Source organism: Varanus komodoensis, unplaced genomic scaffold (assembly GCF_004798865.1).
Source record: "Varanus komodoensis strain SLA01 unplaced genomic scaffold, ASM479886v1 scaffold7_1, whole genome shotgun sequence".
In the NCBI taxonomy this organism is placed as follows: Eukaryota; Metazoa; Chordata; class Lepidosauria; order Squamata; family Varanidae; genus Varanus; species Varanus komodoensis.
The window spans coordinates 6,542,443-6,558,352 of record NW_025336479.1 but is presented as its reverse complement, the minus strand read 5'-3'; the positions used below and the strand labels follow the sequence as shown (position 1 = coordinate 6,558,352).

General features: G+C 40.4%; 1 protein-coding gene across 4 annotated transcripts in view; it reads right to left on the bottom strand.

The window, feature by feature from the left end:
- The window catches only part of TBCD (tubulin folding cofactor D), a 165,535-nt gene that overhangs the window by 11,263 nt on the left and 138,362 nt on the right, over nt 1-15,910 (bottom strand). For all 4 annotated transcript variants that reach the window (XR_006416959.1, XM_044453694.1, XM_044453693.1 and 1 more), the window contains 5 exons: nt 14,843-14,926; nt 13,969-14,127; nt 12,006-12,144; nt 5,829-5,950; nt 2,482-2,559 (listed from right to left, as the gene is read on the bottom strand). Coding sequence is in view for 3 of the 4 variants with exons in the window: in XM_044453694.1 (XP_044309629.1) it covers nt 2,482-2,559; nt 5,829-5,950; nt 12,006-12,144; nt 13,969-14,127; nt 14,843-14,926 (582 nt within the window). In the remaining variant the exon portion in view is untranslated. The remainder of the gene's footprint in view (nt 1-2,481; nt 2,560-5,828; nt 5,951-12,005; nt 12,145-13,968; nt 14,128-14,842; nt 14,927-15,910) is intronic.

Here is a 15,910-nt window from a genome sequence, read left to right as displayed (position 1 = left end):
TCTTAAAATATGCTGCTGCGAACTGCCCAGTTGGGCAGTATAGAAATGAAATAAATAAATAGCTTGAGAGCTTGCTTAGCCTTTCCCAACAAAAGCTGGTCCAATGACACAAGTGTTAGTTTGCATGCATATTCTGTGAAGGTTGCCTGAAATCTCCATGTGTAAGCAAAGACTGCGTAAAGTTGGATGCGTGCAAACTATCCCTAAGGAAATGCATTCTATATGTATTGTTGTGAATGTTCTCTGCATTATTTGCTTTTAGTCTGGTTAACTTTCTTCACAATTACGCAAGGCTGCTCATAGACTGGATGGAATTTATTGGAGATTAATTTAGCTAACAGGAGTGCTTGTTGCTTTTCAGCAGAGGACAATGGCAATATAGGGAATGAGGTGTGATTTCCAAAGGAAATGACAATGCAGGCATTCAGTGAAGAGGGCAACTGCAGTTGAACATCTGGAAAAAATTTAGTGCGTGTTGTGTTATATGGAGGATTCTGCATTTGAAATAGACCTGCTTTACTTTCTGTCATCTGCCCATTCCACACTTGTAATAACTAACTCTAACCTATGGGTGATCTCAAATAGCACAGCATCTCCAAAGGAAATTGAGAAAATTCCTTCTCCTGTACGGGCAGCACTCCAGCAGAAACAAGATCAGCATCTAGGGAAAAAGGATCTGTCTAAAGATTCTGTTTTATGCAAATTAGGGACACGTGTTTCTGAAAACTGAGTTTTTCAAAAAGGTGAGCTGCATCTTAACCAGATCAATCCCAACACCACTCAGGGTGGTCCTTAAATCAACAGCAAGACACAGAGTGCTCCCCTAGCTGACAGTCCACAGAGGAAAGAAATTACCACTGTTAAGGAAATCACTGATTTGTGGGCAAAGTCAAAGAGTCACGAGCTTGTTGCCTGAAGTATATAGTGACAGACTGCATCTGATGACATATTACTGCACCTTCAGCAAACTGTTGCATATGTATAAACTATACCTAGTGTATAAATGCTACATACAATACTAAAGCTGGGCAGAATAGTTTGACCGTTCTTCTGCTTTTTCATTTGGTATCTCAAAGGACAGCAGCATTTTTAAGCAATTGCTGTCCAATTTTAAGCAGCATTTTAGTATCTGGAACTGGATATGACTTATAAGCTTCAGTACAACTGGGAAATCCACTGGGCAGTTTTACTGAGACACTGTGTGAATGGATCACAGAAATTATTCTTTTAAGGAGGCTGTCCTCAAAGGAGGCGGCTGTTAGACTTTTCTACTTATGGCAACTGTACTGGGCAGATTTTTTATGACTTCTGCATCCAAAACTTTAAAAGTTGGCATTAAAAACAGATTTGTTAACAATCCAGCCCACCCCATGGACACTCCACTTATTTTGCACAGTTATGCTAATCTAACCTTGCCTTGAAACTTGGAAAACCTTAAAAATGGGTCTATTTATTTATTTAAAGTTTTTATATCCTGCCCTTCACAATGTCTCAGAGCAGTCACTGGCAGACAGTGAACTGGATGCCATGGAGAGAACTGGAGGGATGAAGGGACCACCTGATCTACCACAAATGTTAGCCACGATTTCTTAAATATGGAGTCTCCATGGCACAGACTTATCCCACAATGGGATGGCTGCTATTTGATGGCTGCACCTGCAGCCACCATACCATGGGAAGCTTTTGGTTCTTTATGCCCTTTGGGGTTCCATAACTGGATATAAAGGCTCAAGTTCTACCATTTTGTTTTGATCTTCAGTCTGCAATTCCAACAACCCCTGCTATTTTAATTATTTACCTTTGTTCAAACATATGTTTTAGCACTATTTCTGAGCATTTATCAACACTCCCAAGAATTATTGAGTGATGTTTCTGGGTCTGGGGAAGGAAGAGGAAATTGCAATAGTAGGAAAAGATGCTTCCAGTGATCAAGATGTTCCTCACGCAAAGATGCCTACAATCTTAATTTCCTCTCCCTTTTGGATAAATCCTTAAGGATTTTTAATTCTCTTCAATGAACAAAAGGAGGGGTTTTCTCCCATGTGCTTTGAGGGGCAGGACTCGGAGGGACATGGGACCTTGCAGGCCGGCCAAATTTCCCATTTAAGTCTTCCATGTCCTGATAATAGACTCTCTGGAACTGTGTCATCACTGGGGAATAAAAAAACCAAAACCAATAATGCTGCCAAATGTACAGTGCAAGAGGTACCACCTACTGAGGCAGGAGCTTTTTAAAAAAAGTTTTGATTACTGTGTGGGTTGCAGATGGGTCTCACAGTTCAACTCTCAGTACTGATAATGAGCCTTTCCAAAACAAAATACTTTTTCCATTGAACCCTGCCAAGATACAGAAACTTTGATTTGATTTCTAATATTCTACCTTCCCAACATTATATATTACAGAGAATGCAACTTGCTCTTTGACAGTTTTCTAGCAGTCAGGGTAGGAAAACACTTTAGCATCTGTTAATAACCACTTACTTCTCTTCAGTTGTAAAGATATCAAAGCATCCATTTGCTAGTAGCTGGTCCAGCATCTTTAGTAGTGGTACAGATACCCTGGTGAGGAAAGACCATGAGACAACAGAGTACTGAGTCTGACACCGCTCATACTGCGACATTCTACTATCTGATGAAAAAGGAAATCCTTTCCCAGATGGCTGTACTATTAGGTGACAAATGACTAAAACTAATTGAATGGCTGACCAATATCAGGATGACCCCAGAACTCCATACTCCACACATTCAGTAGGAATAAAGTGGCAGTAGAGATTTGTTCAATCAGCAATAAATTAGTGGTGATAAAACCAGCTTCATTTTACAGTAAGTTGTTTATCAGCAAAATTTCTTCTAAGAAATCAACACTTATCCGAGGTTAAGTTCTATTTCAGACTTAAAAGAAGGCATCACGATCAGGTCAAAACACCCCTGCAAGTGCCCCCCCCCCCCCCATTCCAACCCTGTTTGGGTGTGATTTTGGTAAATGCAGAGACAATGTTGTGTTATTTCAAGTGAAAACTGGGCAAGTAGAAAGACACTCTAAATCAGGAGTGTGGAAATCTGTACTAGTTGGGGCAGACACATAAATAAATGCTCAGACAGGCCTTACACACATTACAGTATCCCAAAGGAATGATCTTGAATATCTAGCTGCCAACTCTTGTGATAAATTTATAGGTATGCCATGTTGTAGGCATATCTACATCTGTGGCCATTTTCTGGTAGTTGCCCTAAATGAACATGAGGATAAAATAATTCTGTTCACAATGAGTTTTAATACAATCCTCTTCCTCCCTTCCATCATCTGTTTTAAAATTTGGGAGGACTGTCTTGTTGGGGTAGGGTTAGCCATCTTCAAAGCTCCTTGTGTTTCTGGTGGTATAATTTGTATTTATAGTGAGACACTGCTGCTTCATTGCATGTGTTCCTTATATATCAACGAAAATCTGCTTTGAAATACCACTCTATGTATTCGGGGTCTTTTCCCTGCTTCTATGCAAGGGATGTGTAATTTGTGGTGCTCCAGATGTTTTGGTCTGCAATGCCCATCAACCTTATGCAATATAGCCAATGCTGAGGGATGATGAGAATAGTAGGCCAAAACATCTGGTTAGCAACTAGTTTCCCACCTCTGTTCTACACACTTTAATACCAGAGGCCTAATGCATTTATTCCCCTGTGTCCTGCTACTGGTAGGATTTACAAATCCTACCTAATGGCTCTGATGGTCTCTGGAATCTCAGTACATCTGACTACTGTGAACCTGGCCCTCCTCTCTACTGTCAGCTGGTTGCCATACCCTGTTGCATTCACTTGTCTGTATCCAGGAAAAGCCAGCAGGAAATAAGAAGATCTGAGATTTGTATTTCTTGAGACAGCACGTCACATAATCAGGCACACATCTCTTCTAAAAATACAAGTTTTAGTTTCTAGACTGTCTTGTACAGGCATGCTCTGTGAATGCATGTTCTAGAGGGCAGAGGGCAGTTGATTTCTTAACTTAGTAGTAACTGATTTTTAAAAAACTGGTTGAAAAAAAATACTGTAAAATGAAACTCGTTCCTTTCATCAGTTATTTTACTACAGAATGGAAAAATCCATCTGTTCAGAAATTTGTTTCTAACTCTGATTTTTGATTGCCTACAAAAATTATCATAAAATGTTATTAATTTATTATTTATTTATTTATTAAAACATTTAAAACATTAATCCTGGCAAGATCCTAGCCCAAGCATTCTGAGACCGCTCATATCAGGGTGCACAGCTTGGGATGACTCCAAGTCTGTTTCTAGACTTAGGAGACCCAGCCTACCTGAGGGAAGGGCTGATGACTGTCCATCCCTCTTTCATACAAATCGTGTAGCCTTTAACATGCCTCATCTACAATGGCATGCCTCCCCATGCATCTTACTCTACTTTGTAAGTCCTCCTTTCCCCCTGCCCTTCTTCAGAGTACTCTGCTGCTAATAAAGCTACCGCTGCGCCTCCCACGCATCACATGCCTTTCTTTCCTATCCCCGTTCTTATCCAGGTAGTGGCAGTTCCTTCAAAATGCCAAAGCAGCACAATGGGAGGCTGTCACTGCTGTGCCAAACATTTTTTTAATTACAGCTGAGATCTGCATACTTTTTTTCCTTGTCTCTTACTATTGTTTGGCAATCCAGAGTTCCACAACAAACTCCAACTATCTCAAATGTGCAGCCTTCTCCCATTAATGCTCTGGATAGTGTCTCCTGTCAAAGTATGGGCGGCACCACCCACAGACACTGAGAAACAAGGCAGCACACAGGGTGATCGGTTGCGTCATTTCTCATCTGACAGATGTCAATGGCAAGCTGTTAACCAAGACGCGAAGATCAATCAAGGCAGGACTGAAGCAAGAACCATAGCTCTGTATATAAAAGAGGCAAGGTGGCTAATGAAGTACTCATTTTTGTTGTAATAAACATGTTGATTTCTTGTAAGTTCAGAATTGGTTAAAGACCTCCATTTTTCATCAGGGCTGTGAAATAGCAAGAACAGAAAGTACTGCAGTGATGGGGCATAGAAATACAGCAAGTGGCACCGTTTGGAAACAAGGAGTCAATTTCTGCTTGTAGGACAGACAGAGCTGTCAAAGAAATAGCCAAAGAGGGAGAGAAGCCAATTCAATCCAGTAGCTTTGCTGAATTACAGAAAGAACCCAGGAATCTTTTGCACCTACACCTGGAGGAAAGATGATAGTATAGATCAAAAGGTAGGTTGGCAGGCAGGATTAAGTAGAATGGGGGAATCATTTATATTGTTTGGAGGCAGGGTCCCCTCTCTTATGTCCAGTGGGCTCCTATACTCATCTCAGTCCAGTCCACATGGGAAACATGACCTTGACTTGGATGCCAGTTATGCCTGGATGCCAGAAGATTAAAATATCCACCTCAATATAAGAACGGAGAATGTTATCATTCATGGTCTTGATTTGCTGGTATCAGAAACACCCAGAAGAGCATTTGTGGTATTACAGCAAAGTTAGAGAGCTCACGGTATACTGTCTGTCATCTGAAGCTTGAAGAGGAATACCTAATTTCCTCTTCCAAGACTAAAGAAATCTAGCTTCCCATCAAAAGTTCCTCAGCTATAGAAGCTTCCTGAATTAGGTTTCCACACAGGTACAGGGCCCCATGCATGAAATGCAGAGAGACCACAAATAAGAACCACAGATAGCTATGAAATTTAACCCATCCTACTTATAATAAGAAAATGCGCTTCTAGTGGTTTTAATGACTTACTAGGAAATAAAGTAAGCTTCTACGAATGTGTCTAAGAAGCCCCTACAGATAGAGACAAATTACCTGTCGTTCAACAAGTTGTCCTCAAAGACCTGCAGCAGTGTCTCACTAAAGCTGCTCATTGCATCCATGTCATTCTGAACAGTCTTCAAATAGTCAAACAGGCTCTGTGATGAGTATCGCACCTGCAAATGTGGAAGATTCACAATCACAAAAGCTGTCTTGCTTTGGAGAAACACTTACATTCACATAATTTAAAATGTGACAGTTCAGTCTTTAATACATGTCTAAAACCTCAAAAATCATTCTTACTTCCACTATTTTTCAAAAACAACAGAAATTCTATGCAGAGGTGGACAAGAAAACAAATGTTTCGACTTCAGATCTTAAATCAAATCTGTTTAATGAGGTCTATGATCAGACAGGGAAAGAAAGATATCCAACATGTATTTACAAAAACATATAGCATATCAAAATACATACAGAGAGATATATCACTCATGCAGGGCAAATCAAAAATAGGGTAACTGACCTCTCAAAGCTCAGCAGCTTTCCCAATAACTACAGAATATGGTACTGTCTAAACAATAAGATATATTGTTGTTGTTATTATATTGTAATAAGATTGTCTCTACCATGAAACTTACATAATAAAGATGCAGGTATTTCCTAATATCCCAGCAGAAGCTGCAATGTAATAAAGCATTCATTTGAGTCTCTAAATTTGCTGAACTGCAGGGATAACAAGGTGGCAATAAGGAATCTGTACCGCATCTTCTCTCCAACATGGCAGGCTGTTTTGACTTAACTTGGAAGTTAAGGATTAATACAACTAAATAACATGTCACTGCTATTTCCTTCAATTAAACAGGTAATGTAACTGGATAATGTGATACTTTAAATCTAGAAATAAATAAGCAAGAAATTCAGCCCATGGTGTGCCACTGTTCCACAATGCCAACTCATGATCCATTTGCCATATGCAAACATCATATTTATTTGTTTGTTTGTTTAAAACTTTTCTATACCATCCCATACTTAGATGTCTTGGGATGGTTTACAGCCAATTAATACTAAAATAGAAATAAGAATAACAGTTGCCCTGCATCCATTGTTAAAATATAAACTCACTAAATAAAACAAGTTAACAATTAAAATACTGGGAGAATAAAAAGGTTTTTGCCTGACACCAAAAGGAAATAAGTGTTGGCGCCAGGCAGACCTCTCTGGGGAGTGTGTTCCACAATCGGGGTGCCACCACAGAAAGGGCCCTCCTCCAGGTAGTCACCCTCTTGATCTCTTTCAAGGACGGCTCCTGGCGGAGGGCCTTTAACTCAGATCTCAAGGGGCGGCAGGGTACATAGGGGAGAAAGTGCTCCTTCAGGTAGCCAGGATCCAAGCCATTTAGGGCTTTATAGGTCATCACCAGCACCTTAAATTGGGCCCTGACATCAATTGGTAGTCAGTGCAGATGACAGAGGACCAGCATTATATGTGAACACCTGCCGGTCCCAGTCAATTTCTGCTATCTTTAAAGGCTTTAAAAAATACCAGAAATAGTTCTGCATTGTTTTAGACTGGGAAAAATGCATTAATTAAAAAGCCAGGAAGTAAATAGAGGGAAAATTTACACACCTGAATTAACCAATGCACAAATTTCCCCTCCATTTATCTCCCAGCTAATAAATTTATATACATTTTACTTCCATTTATTTCCCCACAGAATGTGCAAATATTCTATGAGTCTGGTGTGGGGGGAACGACCTTATTGAGTGGTCAAACCATTCAAAGCAAAGGAACACCAGCACCAGCAGGGTTATACTTCTATTAATATTGCACCACTGAAAAATTATGACTCTTATCACATACTTTGAGACACCAAAAGTAAAATGAAAAGCCAGGGAGGGGGTTGACGCAAGAAAATAAAACAGGTTCTGCGGCAAAGTCTTCCGGGATATATGCCAGAGCCAGTTGGAGAACTGTGAGGGAAGGAGTAGGGAGAACAAATCCCAGCAAACCCAACCATCTCCTGGGCATACTGTATAGCTTGTATGGATGTGTCGGCACTACATGCAAACTTGCCCCCTGTGAGTATGCATGACTTAAGATATGAGTAACTGCTCTGGGCACACCTCCTGGAAAGGCAGTTAACTGTGCTCAGTGATATCAGAACAGCTCTGCTAGGTCAGACCACCATCTTATTTCCCAGAGTGGCAACTCACATGCTCCTGGGGATGCAACAAACACTGCAAGAAAGCAATAATACTCCCCATGTTTTGACCCCCTTGTGCCTCTGAACTCACACACACATGCACACACACTCCATACAGCTATCATGACTAATAGTCATAATAATTTGCCATGACTTTGCCTAATCCTGCTTTAAAACCTTCTAAGCTAAGGGCTATCACCAAATCCAATAATTCCAGAAATTAATTAATTCTTACATGAAGAAACTCTTTCTCTGCAGAAACAGGAAACTGAATGATCCAATCAGTGCAAAGATAGTGCAGAATCACCTGATCCCATTAAAGACAGGCTGAAGGAAGGCAAAGCCAAAGCAGACAATCATTCAGACACTCCGCAAACGGCCTAAAATGAGCATGGGTATCTCAACAAAGCACTTTATTTATTTAATAAATTCACAATTTCAGGCAAACTAGCACTTCTGCCATGGCACACAGTTAGGAAATTACCAGACTACAACTCAACTAAATGATTTAAGTAATACTTTAAGAGCTAAGGGAACAGAAGACTCTCCTTTTAAGCCAATGATAAGCAAAGGAGCTGAAGCAATCAAAATATTTATACTTTTCAAAACTAATTGTAACAAATTCTGCAAAATTCATTAGGAAATTACTGGGAAAGAGTCTCTGACTTCTTCAAGCAATGCAAGGCTATTTTTCTGTCTAGAGAGAATTGGGTAGGAGACAGTAGTGTATTTAAGACCTTTACGTTTTATCTGCAAGTCATTAGGAAACTCTCTAAGTTTGACATCTAGTTTTCATATATACGGAAATAGAAGTGCCATGCAAAAGTCAGCATTATTTGTACAAGTATTCTTATACTTGCATGACTGCACCACTGCAGCAACTCAAGACAGCATCTGGAGTCAGACAACACAACAACTGAGTATCTATTATTGTACTAACGCTAATGCTAACCCTAACCCTAACCTTCATTCAAGGGTTGAGAATGGGCTGCATATGGATTGTCACTGAATTTTGGGCAGTTGTTGAAATGTGACCTACCATGCTACCTGAACCAAACTCACCTCATAAGCCATGCCTTGTTAACTACAAACAGCACATGAAGAGAACCCATGGACTGTTGTTGGGTTGTTAAGTGCAAGTTGATCACTATGGTCTTTTTTCTCTCCCTGGTTCAGACAGCACAATAACCCATGGATCAGTGACAACCTGCTTTCAGCCTTTGCATGAGCTATAATTTTACCTGAACCCAGTCAGTGCAACTGCACAATCCAAAGCTTTGCATGTATCAAAGATTGTATCAAATATGGGCAAGGATACTAGCTCTTTTTCTCATGGGCCACAATCTGCAAATTATTAGACTACAGCCCAGCTAAAGTATTCAGAAATATTCTAAGGAATTCTAGAAAGTTGCAATGATTAACTGGAACCTATGGTGATAAGGAGGGACTGCACGTGGCGCAGTGGTTTAAACCGCTGTGCTGGTTGATCAAAAGGTCACCGGTTCGAATCTGCACAATGGGGTGAGTTCCTGTTGCTCCATCCCAGCTCCTGCCAACCTTGCAGTTCAAAAGCATGCAAATGCAAGTAGCTTAAAAAAGTACCACTTCGGTGGGCAGGTAACAGCGTTCCGTGCACTTCGGTGTTTAGTCATGCTGGCCACTTGACCACGGAGACTGTCTGCGGACAAACGCTGGCTCCCTCGGCTAGGAAACAGAGATGAGCACCGCCCCCTAGAGTCAGGCATGACTGGACTTAATGTCAAGGGGAAACCTTTACCTTTACCTTTATGGTGATAAGAGCGGGGATTCCCCACACATACTGCTCAACTTCAACACCAAGTTGCAGTATGATAAATGGACATTTATGACAGGGGAACATGGAATGCAAAGGCCCAGACTTTAACAGCCTGAAAAGACACTGATGGCCAAATATAATGGTGTTGTGCTGTCCACTCATCAAAATATAAAGGCTATGCATCGTGCAGAGTTGTAGCACCATCAGGAGTCATTAACGAATGGAACAGAGAAATGGCAATTAGACATCACAGACACTAAATAACTAATGACCAAAGGATTCTGATTAGCTTGCAAGAACATCAATTCCTGCAGGTGCAACTTGTACCTCAATAAAGACCTACAGGACTGTATTGTAAAGGCAACCAACCCATCATACTTAATTCATTTTATTGTGACTGTTGGAAGTAAGGTACAGAAGAGCAAAAATGCCTAAAGCTGGTTTCTGTTTCAGATACAACCACAAGCAGCAAATTATAAGAAATGCTGCAGTGACAGATGCATACTGTAGACAAGTGGTTTTTAACCTTTTTACAGCTGGGGACCAGCAAAACTAGGAAAATTATTTCAGGGACTGCTGAGGTAGAAATAAAACACATTATATACATAATATAGTATTTTGTGTATTCATTTTTAAATATAGTACCAAAAATGAAAATTTTCTAAAATAATCAGAAACCGAGCAGTAAAAATGCTAATAAAAATAAATATTGAAATTAAATGTAATTGAATACAACTGACATTTTTAAAAAGCAAACTGTAATTCAAATAAGGCTACTGCAAAATCTGCTGTCGCTTCTTTCCAAGAATACTTGATTAAAAATTTACAGTAGCAAAATACAAAATCAATATAAATGCAATACTATACTCATAGCAAATACAAATTAAAATATAGTATCAACAACAGAGCAATACAAAATCAAACACAAATCCTTAATACAATAATACTCATAATGTTAAATAATGAAATACAATGCCCCTCCCCCCCCAAACCCATACACATCAGCACAGACTGGCTGAGAAAACACTCTCAGCACAATCCCACCTCTGCATTTCCTTCCCGGTAGAAAACACAACAGAAAAACGAAAAGGCCTGGTCTCAGGTCCACAGGTATCAGCTGGGCTTCTATCGAGCTGCCTCTCCTCTCCTCAGCCAAGGAAGAGGCGGGGAACTGGCAGCGAGAGCACAGCTAGCCCCACACTAGTCCTGGCGAGCGAGATGCCGCTTTCATGTGTGCGCATGGCAGCAGCTCTTTCACAGACCACCAGGAAACACCGGCGGACTGGTGACAGTCCGTGGACTGGTGGCTGAAAAACAGTGCTATACTAAATGTGCTGTTAAAATATTTTGTTACTTAACTACACTACACACCAAATTAGCTTCAAAGCTTATAATTATTCTCAACATAACCAGAAATATCCTCCAAACTGCCAAATGCAAGTGATCTCCATGTAGCTCTCCTACTTTCCACTTTAGCTTTAGCTTGCAACAGGGCATAAGCCTAAAGGCACTTACAAAGGAGGGAAGGCATATAGACCCACTCCTCTCACTGTTTGCAATTACCTTTCGCAGAGCTCCCCCTGCCAGCCTGGCCCCAGTTTCCAAGAATGATGATGCAGGTCTGGGGAACAGGTGCACCATGAGCTCTTCTCATGTGGCTTGTGTTTCTCACATTACCAGAGCAATGTGAGAAAGAGCTGCATGGCAGCACCTTAGGGTGAAACAAAGGAAGCATGCAGTGAAGTGCTAAAGACCGCTTTATGGAGATTGTAAGTGATGCAAATGTATTTATTCATTCATTCATTACTTTTATATCCTGCATTTCTGTTAAGAAACCCAATATAATGTACTTGATCCTCCTCTGCACCCCTGTGAATGAGGTTAGGAAAAAAGTTAATGATTGGGCCCAGAATCATGCACATTGAAATGTATGGCTGAATTGGAACTAGTACCTAAAACTTGCAATTCCCAGTCCAACACTGGAACTGCTATGCCACACAGGTTCTTTACTCAAGCTTCAGCTACACTAACAGTAACTGGCTACATACAAAACCCTATCCTCCAACATAGTCAAATCCCTATATCAAAGACTTTGTACTCCTAAACACTGCCAACTTGCTTCCTGAAACTGGCAGCCAACTTGAGCTGATAGCATGGTTCTTAGATATTCATATGGTATTTAAAACTAGTAACGAACTCTTCCTATCAAACAAATTACTTTTTATTCACTTACTGTTGATTCTGTCAATCCACCAACAGACACAGTCAGACCTGTTAGAACATGATAGCAATATGATGCTAAACCCAAAAGCTGTGTGATTCTGGGAAAGGCTTGTGAGGGTGCATTCCAGTTGAAAGTTACGGCCTCCGACCTGTGAACAACAGGAGAAAATGGTCCTTCTGAAGCAAGGACAATAGAAAGTAGATAGCATATGCTTAGTTACCTCCCATACCATTGTTTCTTGCACCAAAACGCTTGCTAAGCTTTGACAACTAGATAGCTATTGAGATCAAAGGTAAAATAGATAGCAGCACTCAGAAATGCTCTGAATTTTCCATACAACAGGAAAACATATATGCAAATACTATTTTAATATCCTATAACATTACTTTAACCATACTGCACATAAGTCAGTGCATTAAAAGTTGCAGGATGAAATCATGCTCAAGATGCCAGCTTATGTCATAGCTATGGAGTAAGACTTTCTTATATCAGTTGCAGAACAATGCTATGACCCCTAGACAGCACTGAGACAGCTATAAGATTTTTCAGATTCCCAGATTCTACTTTAGAAAAAGCCTCTGACCTTGGATCGGATGAACCATACATGGGTTCCCCCTCCCCGCAGCTTGCACCCAGTTCAGAAAGAACACCAACTGTTCCTCCAAGGTTGCAAGTGTGAAGAACTTGGAAAAGGGGGTTCTAGGAAAGAGGTTGGCAGTGCCAGGATAAGATATTCCCAGGTAGTACCTAAGCTGCCTTCCCTCCTACTCTGAAAAACCGCAGTCAAAAGGTGAAAATTGGCTGTCTGGGTGCATTGCAGAGCAGAAGCATGGACAGGACCCTCACCTCTGCGCCTCTCCTGCTTTGCTTAAGCTGACTCCAGTCCTCTGAATTTAGAGCATTACAGGTCTCACCATCCTTGACACATGGAAGCCTCCACATTCAATGCCATCTAGATGAAGTACTTTCAGCCATGCAGATGAAGCAGCATGGTGGGGGAGGAAAGAGGCTGGGGTGCCATCTGGATGTCCCAGTGTCCCTGTTCCCCCAGGCAAGCCCATAACACCTTTACGTTCCCCAGTTTTTTAATCAATAATGCATTTTAATTAGTTGCAGCAAGTACTGACACTTAGGAGTTTTTAACTATTTTATTGCTGTAATAATGGTTTTAATGCATCTTTGTATTTTTATGTTAATCATCTCAAGATTTTACAATAATTTGATGGTATGTAAGAAATTTTAAATAGATAAATAACTTTCTCCTCCTCTCCAAAGCTAATATGCAACCTTCGGAGAGCCAACTGGCATGGTTCTTCCTATGCCAGCTGCAGTGGCCGGGGGGAGGGGGCAAAGCAGGGTCTAAGCCTTTGGAGTTCCAGCAGCAAGGCTGCAGGACATTGGAGCTGTAGAATTATGTCAGGAGACAACAGAATTGTCCCCATAGAGACTTCTGCATCACACACAAATGTACATTTTAAATTTTTCCTCCCCTGCCCCAGCTTGTGGGACATCTGCCATGGAGCAATTTGGAGCAGTGAAACAGATATGGAAAATTTTAAATGCATCCATCATAGTCTCTCTGATGCTAATCACACTCACAGAAAGTAGTTTGTCTATTTTTAGTATGCCAGTAAACAAGTGCCACACATTTTAATTTCCTTTGAAACCACTGATACTTATACCCTGTTTGAAGATTACGGAACTAAAGAAACCATCAAAGATGAAAAATCTAACAAATCTAATACTTCAACCTTTTAAATAATCTGTGGATTCAGGAGCACAAAATTTAAAAGCCTTTCAAACTCCCCTTTACTTCTGAAAAACACACCTCTATGAATTGTAAAAGCACAATCCTACCAAGTCAGAATGAAATTATTTTCTTTAAATTTATTTGTAAAATACATAAAGGTCAGATGAGAAGGACTGCCATGTTTATGGACAACCCTATCTGAGACCACTAGACATGGGATACCTTGGAAATATCCTCTCTAAGTCTTCTCGGTGGGGTATGTGCGGGACAGGAGGGTTGTCAAAATATAGAAGCGTAAGGAACACAGATCCTGCATGGGCTCGAAATCGGTCGATTTTTTCAGCTGATTGTTGAGCGACACAGCACATGATCCTCTGAGAGCTGAAATTTAATATATAGAATATACATTTATTAGGAGCTGCATATATTGGGACAGCACATCTCACTGTATGTATGGTTGCTCCCTACCAATGGTATAAACATTTGGCCAGGCCCTGCTAACAATTACTTAATCAAAGGGTAGGAGGACAGCTGTGCAAAGACCCAGTGCTTTTATTTTAGCCAAAGCCTATAGAAGGACTGACCAGGGTAGTTAGACAGCATTTCTCTTTCCTGCTTTCCAGGAAGAAATGAAAAGCACGTTTACTCAAGGTTGCCTTTTTACATGGTAAACAGAAAAAATGTTAAAAGGAATCTTCTTTATAGACTTTTTATAGCACAGTGCTTAAAGGTTTTAATTCAACCCCTTTCTTATATTGCATTTCTGTTCATAGTTGATTCCAATGCTTTATTTGGAGAAACAGCACATAAATTTTCAAATAAACATATAAATCAAATCAAATCTGTATTTCTCAGAAAAATAATCATCTATTTCAAGGAGAAATAGTTATTGTTGTAAAAATATTTAATAAGGAAAGTCTTATCAGAAATTGTAACCTGCATGCCTTGGGCTCATGTTAAAAACAAGACTTGTTCACTAACAGTAGTGATGGGATCAACTGAATTCCATCAGTGGAAGATATGACTCGAATGAGCCTATTCCCAAAATGAAAAGAAAATACAACAAGCACACGCAGACTTCTTGCAAACTACATACACATTTGCATCGATTAACTCAGGCTCAGTCCGTGTTAGTAACAGAGTCAATTCCATTAAGCTCGTCATTGCAGCTTCTCTCACCCTGTTGAAAAAAGCATATAAATCAAATTGTTAATTTGTAGCCCCATCTGGACAAATGCACACTGTGCTCTGTGCTAGAAATATAGACATAACATCAGAACTTCTGGTGGCAACAAAGTAGCAGGGCGAGGGTTTTGATTCCTATTCCCTCAATTACGATTGTTTGAACATTAAATTAAACCCATTGCTGATTTTGTTCACAATAAACTAAAGCATGTATCATGCTGATTTACAGCACAATTCTATGCAACTCAGATGTAAGGTCCACTGAGTTCAATGGGACCTACTTACAGCCTTAAGGCATATTCATAAGAACTAGACCCAGTTAAAAGAACTCAATAGAAAACTTATTAGTCATATACTTGAAACACATATGTGGGAGCCAAGAATATTTCCTCCATGATTTCACTAGAGAAGCTATCCTAAAAACTACATGCCTCTTGGTGGCGTACAAGTATCTACCCCAACCTGAGCAGGAAATAAATCCCCAGAAAGAAGATGAATGTAGTGTATCATAGGAGGGAATAGCAAGGCACCTTTTCTCCAGTTCATCCACAAGAGTCCCCTGACTTCTCCCTCATGCCATCCTGAAAATCTAACATCTTCTTCCCTTGCAATAGGGCCTCAACAGAGAAAGCATTACTTTGAACTAGCCCAAAGGATCCTATACACTGTTCATTCCAACTCAACCCTCCTTCTTTAACTCAGCCAAGGCAAGTGAATCCAGTTGAGAGTTTGGTTTTCCCATCATACATACCTACATTTAAAGTCTGGTATATAAATAACTTGCAATGTATGGCTGTGAAAGTTGGACCATAAGGAAGGCTGAGCGCCAAAGAATTGAGGCCTTTGAATTGTGGTGCTGGAGGAGACTCCTGCGAGTCCCTTGGACCGCAAGGCGATCAAACCGGTCAGTCCTAGAGGAGATCAACCCTGACTGCTCTTTAGAAGGCCAGATACTGAAGATGAAACTCAAATACTTTGG